The sequence below is a fragment of the Lineus longissimus genome, chromosome 10 (assembly GCF_910592395.1).
Source record: "Lineus longissimus chromosome 10, tnLinLong1.2, whole genome shotgun sequence".
In the NCBI taxonomy this organism is placed as follows: Eukaryota; Metazoa; Nemertea; class Pilidiophora; order Heteronemertea; family Lineidae; genus Lineus; species Lineus longissimus.
Genome location: NC_088317.1, coordinates 7,460,375 through 7,470,924, shown reverse-complemented (window position 1 = coordinate 7,470,924; position 10,550 = coordinate 7,460,375). Strand labels below are relative to the sequence as shown.

Here is a 10,550-nt window from a genome sequence, read left to right as displayed (position 1 = left end):
GACAGAAATGCCACAAATGTGGTGGTTTGAATCATTTCAAGTCAAAATGCAGGTCAAGAAGTGTACATGAGGTGGGCTACACCGATTCTGAGTATGACTCTGACGATGAGCCTGATGTGATTGGGTGTGTGCATCTTGCAGAGATAAACCAAGTTTGCAATAATGACAACAAGGAGATTTACGCAGAAATGATAGTTGCGAAGAAGCGAGTGAAATTTCAATTGGACAGTGGAGCCGCTGTGAACATATTACCCGCTAAACATGTCAATAGTTCGATCAAGTTGCAAAAGTGCAACAAAGTTCTGCAAATGTGGAACGGAGCGCGTTTGGTTCCCCAAGGGAAATGCAGAATGCATGTCCGTAATCCTAAAAATAGGAAACTGTACTCCATTGAGTTTGTCATCGTGAAAGAGGACTTTGTGCCCCTTCTTGGTCTTACTGCTGTCGAGCACATGAAACTCATCGTCGTAAATCAGGGCAATTTCAAGCGTGTAAACACAGCAAAGGCTCTTAACGATCCCGTATTGGAAGGCTATGCTGATGTGTTCGACAGGACTAAGATTGGACAGTTTCCTGGAGAGGTTCATCTCAACATTGACGATTCCATTCAACCAGTCGTACGTCCACCACGGAGTGAACCGATAGCCTTACGGCAGAGATTCAAAAAGAAACTCGATGAGCTGGTAGAAAAGGATGTACTAGCAACTGTTGAGACCCCTACCGATTGAGTGAACCAATATGTCATTGCTGAAAAGCCAAATGGTGACATCAGGTTATGCATAGATCCTGGTCCATTGAACAAAGCATTGTGACGTGAGCATTATCAGCTACCCATAATAGATGATGTCCTACCGGAGCTCACGAATGCGAAAGTGTTTACGAAATTAGACTTGGCTAATGGGTATTGGCACTGTGTTCTCGACGAAGAAAGTAGCTACCTTACTACAATGCAAACCCGTTATGGCAGATATCGTTGGAAACGATTACCCTTTGGTTTGTGTGTGTCTAGTGAAATCTTTCAACGACGATTTATACAAATCCTGAGTGGTCTGACAGGAGTGTTGTGCATAGCAGATGACGTCTTCGCGTATGGTGTTGGGGATACTTATCAAGAGGCATGTGTAGACCATGATAAGAACATTCGCTGCTTACTTCAACGAGGACGTGAAAACGGTGTTATATTCAACTTGGATAAGGTTGAGCTATGTGAACCAAAAATAGGGTTCTCAGGACACATTCTGTCAGCGAAGGGTCTCATGGCTGATCCTCGCAAGATTGAGGCTGTGAAAGATATGCCTAAACCTACTGATCGTGCTGGTATTCAGCGATTTATCGGATTTATTCAGTACCTGGCAAAATTCTTGCCTAGACTATCAGAAACATTGACGCCACTGCGAAAGCTAATGAATTCTGAAGAAAAATTCAAGTGGAATAAAGTGCATGATGCTGCTTTTGCTGAGGCAAAGACTCTTGCGACACAGGCCCCTGTGTTAGCGTATTATGACCCGAAGTTACCACTGACAATACAATGTGATGCGAGTCAGAGTGGACTTGGGACGTCCCTCTTGCAAAAAGGTCACCCGATCTACTACGCAAATCGCGCACTTAGGCCAACGGAGTGCAGGTATGCTCAGATAGAAAAAGATATGCTTGCAGTGTGCTTTTCATTGGAACGATTTCATCATTACACGTATGGTAGACATACCACAGTGATTTCAGATCACAAGCCATTAGAATCGATTCTAAAGAAACCGCTCTTGTGCGCGCCAAAACGATTGCAAGGCATGCTGATGAGAATACAGCAATATGACATTGAAATAGTGTATGAAAAAGGCACAAGAATGTATGTAGCGGATACACTGTCGCGCGCTTATTTGCCAAATGAAGGCAAACAAACTGAATACGAAGCTGTGAACGCCACAAAAACGCTTCCTATTCGTGAGGAAAGACTAGACGAGTTGCGCAATGAAACAGTCAATGATGATGAACTGAAAGTTTTGAAAGAAACTGTACTCAAAGGATGGCCTACTAGCATCCGTGCTGTTCCTCAAAGGATTAGACACTACTTCTCCATCCGAGATGAGATCTCTACTGAAGGTGATCTTGTTTTCAGTGGATTGAGAGTGATTGTACCAGCGAGTATGCAGAAGACAATGTGTAGTCTAGTTCACTCATCTCACATTGGTATTGACGGCTGCATTGGTAGAACCCGCGAAGCTCTTTACTGGCCGGGAATGACTGTTGAAATTAAACGCAAAGTGAGCCAATGTGCAGTGTGCAGAGAATTCGAGACAAAACAGCAGAAAGAAACCCTTGTGAACCATGAAATTCCTGAGCGTCCTTGGCAAAACATTGGTTCAGATTTATTTGATTTTGAAGGAAAGAAATTCCTGATCACTGTTGATTACCTAAGCAACTTTTGGGAAATCGACCGAATGAAGGACACAAAGGCCGAGGCGGCGATTCTCAAACTCAAGAACCATTTTGCGCGTTATGGTTCTCCTGAAAAGGTGATTAGTGATGGAGGTCCACCATACGATTCTCATGAATTTCGAAGATTTGCGAAAGACTGGGACTTAAAGCATGACATAACAGATCCTTACCATCCGCAGAGCAATGGAAAAATTGAGTTCGCTGTCAAATCCGCTAAGAAAATTCTGAGGAAAGCGCTAAAGTCAAAATCAGATCCGTATTTGGCAATTCTTGATCAGAGAAATACCCCGTCGCAAGGACTTGGTAATAGTCCAGTCCAACGCTTGCATGGTAGAAGAACCAGGAAACTTTTACCAACTCGATCAGAACTGCTGAAACTAGAAACTGTAGACTGGAAGAAAACCAAGGAAGATATTGAGACTAGTCAAGAAAAACAACGGCATTATTATGATAGAAATGCAAAGGACTTGACCCCATTGCATCCGGGAGATACTGTTCGTCTTCAACCAATGCGAAAAGGAGAAAAATCATGGAAAAGGGCAAAAATGACTAAACAACTCAAAGATCGGTCTTATGAAGTCGATACCGGAGATCGAATACTGAGGCGTAATCGTGTACATCTGAAGAAAACGGAGGAAAATCCACCACCAGTGGAACAATCCGTGGAACTGTCACAACCAGACATGCCAGAGACAGAGGACAATCCTACCATGGACAATCATAGCGATGAGATTCAGAACAATCAGGATTTGGTCAGTGTAGAATCACATGCGCCTGGTACCGAGCCAGAAATCCGTACAACCAGATCTGGAAGAATTGTACGTAAACCCAAAAGATACGAGGAGTAACATATTTGTGAATAGTTATGGAAATGAAGTGCTAGTAACCTCTCTTTCCAGTCTTGTTACTAATCCAAATGCCTGTGAAATTATGGGTCATAAAAGTTCTTGGAGGTATAAGTTACAGTTCAGTTATATTGTTGCATTTCGACAAGTTTTATAGTAACTTGGTGTTGGACAGTTTAATTGTTTGGTGCATTAGACAAGTTTTGTAGTAACTTGGTGTTGGACAGTTTAATTGTGAGTGGACAGTATTATTATCAGAACAGTCATCTAAAGGAAAGAGGATGTTACTGTATGCCACTGTAAGGTGGTGACACCTGGCCTAAGCTCTTGGTACTACTTTCATCATGGCTGAATAAACAAGTTTAAGTTTGTGAACCCGACTTTATCCTTCGTTATAACCAACATTAAAACACCAAACAGGTAAAAAATCTACCCTGTTTGGCGAGCTGGAGACTTTACTTTAATGAGAGTGACTATTTGGCAAGCCCGGCTTACCAAACAGCGGCTTTTTTCTGCCCTAGATGGAGAGCCGAACTCATGCATATTAAACCATCCAGGAGCTCATTATCATTCGTGGCAACACGGTCAGCAACACTGGAGTTACAGTGAAACGCCTTTAGAAATGCACACTAATGCATTTAACATGCTTATCAGTTAAATCACGTTTATGACTTTTTTTGTAAATCCATACAGTCATGTACATCTTCTTCATGGATTATTGACCAAAACCCGAGTTTAGTAACAGAAATTGAATCGAGAGCGGGAAGTCGGCCAATTGTTAAATATGCGCATATAAATTCGAATATGACGTCACTGCTCTCTGATTGGCCAACATGTTGTAACCTCTCCGGCTCGCCAAAGAGGGTAGTATTGTTGCCCTGTTTGGCAAGCCCGGTGTAATGTTTTTGAGTGTTTCTGTTTTTGAGTGTTTCCCCTCATTGTTTGGGAACGCTCAAAAATAGATTGACAAGTTTTTCTGTGTATCCCCCCTATTGAAAGTATTGTGAGGATCTAGTATTGTGAGGATGTAGTACTTGGTCATTTGTTTTCGTAGTGTTATGTATGAAGTAGCCCGGAAGGTCATTATTGAAAAATTTGTATTGGAATTTCATCGTAGAAGTGAGTGTAAGTCTGTTAATTTCAACACTTTTAAAGTCTTGAAGAGAGGTTCAGTATGGGCAATAAGCTTTCTGTTTGTGATCACTCGAATAGCCTTTTTTTGAAGTTGAAGGATTCTGTACCGCAGTAGTCAACAAATTGTTCCCGATTGAAAAGATAGTTACTCATAAGTGAAAGAGCTTTTGAATTTAGTCCGTAATATTTCAATTTTCGCAGTAGTATGTTGTGATCTAGAGTGTCGAAAGCCTTGCTAAGGTCCATAAAAATAGAAAGAGATTTATTGCCAGCATCAAGTGTTTTTACAATTCCATCAATAAGTTCAGCTGCGGCCAAGTCGGGAGAGTGTTTTGGTCTGAAACCGTATTGACTGGAGTATAAAAGGTTATTTTTGGCAAAGTAGTTTCTTAATTGATCGTGGATTATTCTTCCGTAAATCTTAGATATTGAGGGCAACAGGGAAATGGGGCGGTAGTTGTCTAGGAGGGCATTGTCGCCTTTTGGTATAATGGGAGAACACGTGTTAATTCAAGACGATCAGGGAAAACACCAATGGACATTGAATGATTTATCATAACTGTCAGTGGTTTCACTATTTCATTTTTACACGCTTTTAACAACTTGGTTGAGATCCCATCCCACCCACAACTTGTTTTTGATTGTATTTGATCTATTGTTTTGGCAACTGTGTTCTCGGTAATGTTTCCGAAACTAAAGGTGTAAGGTTGTGGTTGCCCCAAATAGTCTGTAAAGTGAGAAGTTGAAACCCCGATGGCGGCAGATAAGTTTGGGCCAATATTTGACATGAAAATATTGAATTCATTTGCTATTACGGTTTTGTCAGAGGTATGAACTTCGTTAATTTGAAACGATTCTGGAACTTTGGTACTAGACCTCGATGATTTATTTATAAGGGTATTGATGGTTGACCAATCTTCGCGCTCTAGTTCGGCAGTATGTGCCGCTAGAGTCTTGTCCTCTCCCGACGGTTAACCCCGCGCTCAGTCGGGTCCCCTTCGATCTCTTCGGGGATTCCTCCGAGCAGGAACCGGACGCGGTCCCGGACAGGGCATTCCAAGAATTGCCCCCGTCCCCGGCCCTGATTCGAGTCTTCACTTCGTTGGACTCGGCTCTCAGGGACACAGCTCCGTCCTGCGGGGGTCACCAGCGCGCCTTGGTCTCGACTTTACCGTCGACCGAACCGGGCGCCTGGACGCAGGCTGGGAAGCGCTTCACCACCTCTCCCCCCCCCCCGAGCCTCGCGATTCTTCCGGATTACTATCGGGTCTCTCCGTCGGGATCTGATCCGGTGTCTTCGTCTCCTCTTAAGAATGACATTCAGCTCACCGGGTTGGTACCCCCCAAAGTCCTTGCGTCTCCGTCCGTCAAGGACGCGAAGAACAATGAGGCCCTGGCCAAGGAGGTTCAGGCGGTGTTGTCGTACGCCGATCTGTCCCTCTGTGCCCTGTCCAGGTCGTTGGCAGCCGACGCGTCAGAGGACCAGCGCATTCTTGCCCTGTCCCTCCAACTGTCTCTGCATCACGTCAGTGATCTGGCCGCGAAGCAAGCTGCTAACGCGGTGCTTAAGCGCCGGGACCTGCTTATTGAGGGGTTAAGCATGGTCCGTGCCCGGTTTTTGCAGGGGGCGTTAAGGACCGCCCCTTTGGGCGTTTCTTTCCTATTCCACGACTCAATCCCGGACACCTTATGTGCGCAGATGCAGTCGGACCGCCTTGCGGAGACTACTTCGGCTCCTAAGGCCGCCCCCCGCCCGCGGTCCGCGGGCAGGTTTCGTCAGGCGGAGAATCGACGCCCCCGAGGCTCCTCGGCCCCTCGTGGGTCCTCGTCCTCGCGGGGCTCCTCTTCCTTTCGTGCCACAGGGCAGGCGGAAACTGAGGCTTCCTCCCGCCGCTCCAATAAGCGCCACCGCTCCTCAGGTAGGGGCGGGGGCGGCGGGCAGCCCAAGCGACCCTTCCAAGGTAAGAGGGGTCGCGGGGGCAAACACAAGTGACTTTTTAGTCCGTCCTCCTGCGCCTAGAGTTGGCGCCCCACGGAGGTCGCCGTGGGGAGCAGGCTGCGCCATTTCGCCGTACCGGATATGCTCCGCCACGGTGTCCGCTTAAACTTTTTTCATCCCCCTCCCTACGACGACAATCCCCACCCCCGTTGTCCCCCCCTTGACCCTGCCAGGGTTCTAGCCCTGCGCACAGAGGTTCTCTCCCTCCTCCAGAAGGAGGCTGTGAGAGTGGTGGACAACCATTCCTCCCCAGCCACATCTTCTTGGTCCCCAAGAGGTCGGGGAAATGGAGACTGGTCATCGATCTGTCCAGCTTGAACCGGTTCCTTTGGGTGCGCAGCTTCAAGATGGAGACAACCAGATTGGTAGCAGCAGCGGTGCAGCCCAACGATTGGGCAATCTCGCTGGATCTTCAGGACGCGTATTTTCACGTTCCTGTCCATCCATATTTTCAACCCTTCCTTCGGTTTTACTTCCGAGGGAAAGGTCTATCAGCTCCAGGCCCTTCCTTTCGGCCTGGCTTCCGCGCCGCTTATTTTCACTACAGTCGTCAAGGCGTTCGCCGCGCTTTTTCACGTCATGGGCTTCAAGCTCCATTGCTATCTCGACGACTGGCTGCTTCTTTACGGTTCTTTGCCGTCTGGGAAAGCAGGCAAAGTCCCTGCTTCAGATAACGAGGCGAGCGGGGTGGCTCTTAAATTTAGACAAGTCCGAGCTGAATCCATCTCAGGACTATGTCTTCGTGGGTGTGCGCTTTCGCACACAAGAGGGCCTCATGTCCCCCCGCCGGACCGGATCCTCAAGATCCCTTCCCTGGTCGGGGTATTTCGTCGTCAAGACAGCGTCTCAGCTAGACACTTTCTGTCCCTGCTGGGCCTGCTCAATTCGGCGGCAGACCAGGTCCCTCTCGGCCGCCTGTACATGCGCCCCCTCCAGCTTCTCCTCCTCTCGAGTTGGCGTCCCTTTTCGGACCCTCTCAATCGTCAAATTTTGATCCAGAATTCTCTCCTGGGGGAGGTCTGGAGGTTCTGGGGGTCCGAGACGGAGCTCCTCCGCGGAGTGCAGCTCAGTCCTCTGTTCCCTCAGATGTCCCTGTTCACGGACGCCTCCCTCTATGGCTGGGGCGCCCATCTGAACGAAGGGGACCTGACCACCAAGGGCATGGGTCAGCGGAGGATTCGTGCCTCTCGATCAATATTCTCGAGATGCAGGCTGTCATCCTGGCGGTGAGGGCCTTCACGTCTTGGTTAAGGGGTCACAGGGTTTCTTTCTTCACCGACAATTCGACAGTGGTCGCTTATATCCGGAGACAAGGGGGGATGAGGTCAGACACTTTGTGTCGCCTCACTTGGGAGCTCCTACAGCTTTGTCGCCGCTTGGACATTCAGCTCCTCCCCGTCACATCCGAGGCAAGAGAAACATCCTTGCCGACGCCCTTTCCAGGGCAGACCGTCTGGTCCAGACGGAATGGACCCTTCACCGCGAAGTGGTCTCCCACCTGGCGGGGATGTGGGACGCCCCAGTTGTGGACTTGTTCGCGACTCGGCTAAACAAGAGATTTGCCCTGTATTATTCGTCTCTTCCAGTCGAGGAAGCCTAGGGAGTGGACAGCCTGTCGGCCTCCTGAGACGGCCTGAATGCTTATGCATTCCCGCCACCCCCTCTGTTGCTTCCGGTACTAAACAAAGTGGCCAGTTCTCGGTTCAAGTTTGTCTGATAGCCCCGTGCTGACCTAACCGGGCTTGGTTCCCGGTCCTGCTGGAGCTCTTGGCGGACCACCCCCGCCGTCTACCGGGGTGGGACCGTCTGTTGTATCACCCGATCGGCCAGGTCTATCAGCAAGACCCTTCTTTCTACAGGCTTCACGCCTGGAGACTATCAGGTGTTTCCTCCGAGAGAAAGGCTTTTCGGAAGACGTTATCCGTAAAGTCGCTCAGCCTCAGAGACAGTCTACCCTTGCTTCATACGACAGCAAGTGGGATGTCTTTCGAGACTGGTGTAGGGAGCACGGAGTTTCTCCGGTCGCTCCCTCTCTTCACAACTTCCTCGACTTCTTGAATTTCTTATTCTCAGTCCGGAAGTTTTCGGTTCAGGGGGTAAAGGGCTATCGCTCTGCCATTTCGGTCACTTTAAAGTTGACCAATTCCTGGCATCCGTCTTTGGATGACGCTGTCTCATCTTTGCTTCGCAATATGTCTTTGGAGCGTCCTTGTTCCATTCAGCGTACCCCCAAATGGGATCTCTCGGTGGTGCTTAGGGCTTTCATGAAGTTTCCGTTTGAGCCTATGCACCAGGCAGATTTTTAACATCTGACTTTTAAGGCCGTTTTTCTCGTGGTTCCGGCCACGGCGCAGAGACGGTCCGAGCTCCATGCCTTAGCCTTTGATAGATTGGCTTTTAATGAGAGGGGCGCGGTCCTAGAATTTGTCCCAGGTTTTCTTGCTAAGAACCAGGCGCCGCACACCTTCAGGCGCCCGGTTTTCATCCCCTCCTTGTCCGCTACGGTCTCTAGGGATCTCCCGGACAGAACTCTCTGCCCGGTTCGGGCATTGAAGTTCTATGTTGATAAGACCAAAGATCCTGCCGTTCGCCTCGGCAGAAAGCGCCTCTTTGTGTCTTATCGAGAGGGATTTACTAGGGAGATAGCCGCTGCTACGGTCGCTAGATGGTTAGTGGCCACCATCCGGCTGGCCTATTCTATGGCTCTCGTTTCTCCAGAGCTTCGCCACTTAGGCGCCATACTGGCCCATGAGATTCGTGCCATCTCTACTTCTTGGGCCGAGTATAAGGGAGTGGCGCTAAGCGAGGTTTTAGATGCGGCTACGTGGAGTTCCCACTCCACCTTCTCCCAGTATTATATGCGCGATTGTTCCGCGTTAACAGACGGTATGCTGTCTCTCGGTCCAATTGCCGCAGCTCAGCACGTGGTCTAGGTGTTTCCCTGCCTAGTCCACTCGTCGAATTTCTCCCTCTCCCGGTGTCTTCCTCCTCCCTGAGTCTCAGAGGAGCGGGGGGGGGGGTCATAGATATTTGTCCGGGCTGTCATGCCCGCACATTCGCCCCGTCCGGGTATCTTGGGTTGAGCCCCCTACGATTCTTGGGGAGTTATTCCGTGGGTCCCCTTTTTGGGGTTCCCCCTTTTTTAAATCGCAGCATTTCTTGTAATTCCACAGCGTACGAAATGTGCTGAGCGTTTACCATGTGAGGCAATTTCCCCCTTTTCAAGGAGGGGTGGGGTTCCCAGTTTGGCTCGCCTTTGTTTTTTCTCAAAGGGTCTTTTGGCCATTAGTCCGGGTTGCTCCCATGCTTATATTTCTGGGTTCCCTTGGTCTCACCCGTTGGGTTCTGCTATACGGCTCCGGAGACAGTTCACTTCACTACATGGTAAGTCACCGTTTACCCACCTTCCAGGGTTGTTGGTAATCGACGCAAAAGTCTGACCTGGTTAGAGTGTGAACGACATAAAATTTCCATTTCCTTTGGAAATGTCATTTTATTAATTCATACCTACCCAGGTCAGACTACCCGCCCTGCCTGTCCCCACAGCAACGGGACTTACTCTGGCGCTCGAGTAATAAGTACGGAGTAATGGCGGCTTTCACGAGGCAGAGGCTGTATTGGGGCGCCACCTAGGTGTAGCTTCGTGAACTAGCTGATCATTTTGCTATTAAAAATAGATTAATTGTTCCTCGGGTGTGTCCGATAAGAGTATACATGCAAAAGTCTGACCTATGTAGGTATGAACTAATAAAATGACATTTCCAAAAGAAATGGAAATTAGTGACAAAATGTAAGACATCTTCGGGCAGCCGCCACAATCGAGGCGGACGGATGAGAAGCAGTGTTATAATTTTACCAGGCCGGTTGATTTCCGGCCCGATTCAAATCATGCATGAATTATAAGCGTCTGGACAGGTATACAAATGAGGAATAGCGCTATATATCGTTCCTTTCACTGTTTGTTGGCTTCGACAAAAATAGCCAAAGGTAATATAGAAAGTGATATTTACGTGGCCGGCTCCGTCCATTCAGCTGATCTGATTAGGCTAGGTTTCAGAGTTTTACAAATAAAAGAATTCAGATGAGTCCGTCTCGGAAATTCGTAGTATGTTTTGGCATAAAAGTTAGTCTTTCCTAAT

The 10,550-nt window shown here is 48.3% G+C and overlaps 1 protein-coding gene across 1 annotated transcript; it reads left to right on the top strand.

Annotated features, from left to right (window-relative positions):
• The first annotated feature begins 947 nt into the window (after positions 1-947).
• Positions 948-3,281, top strand: LOC135495085 (uncharacterized protein K02A2.6-like). The gene has a single exon (XM_064783501.1). It carries the CDS (start codon positions 948-950, stop codon positions 3,279-3,281), a length of 2,334 nt encoding a protein of 777 aa, XP_064639571.1.
• Positions 3,282-10,550: the final 7,269 nt, after the last annotated feature.

Excerpts from the sequence above, each read along its gene's own strand:
- LOC135495085 (XM_064783501.1), top strand. The coding sequence starts at position 948 with ATGCAAACCCGTTATGGCAGATATCGTTGGAAACGATTACCCTTTGGT.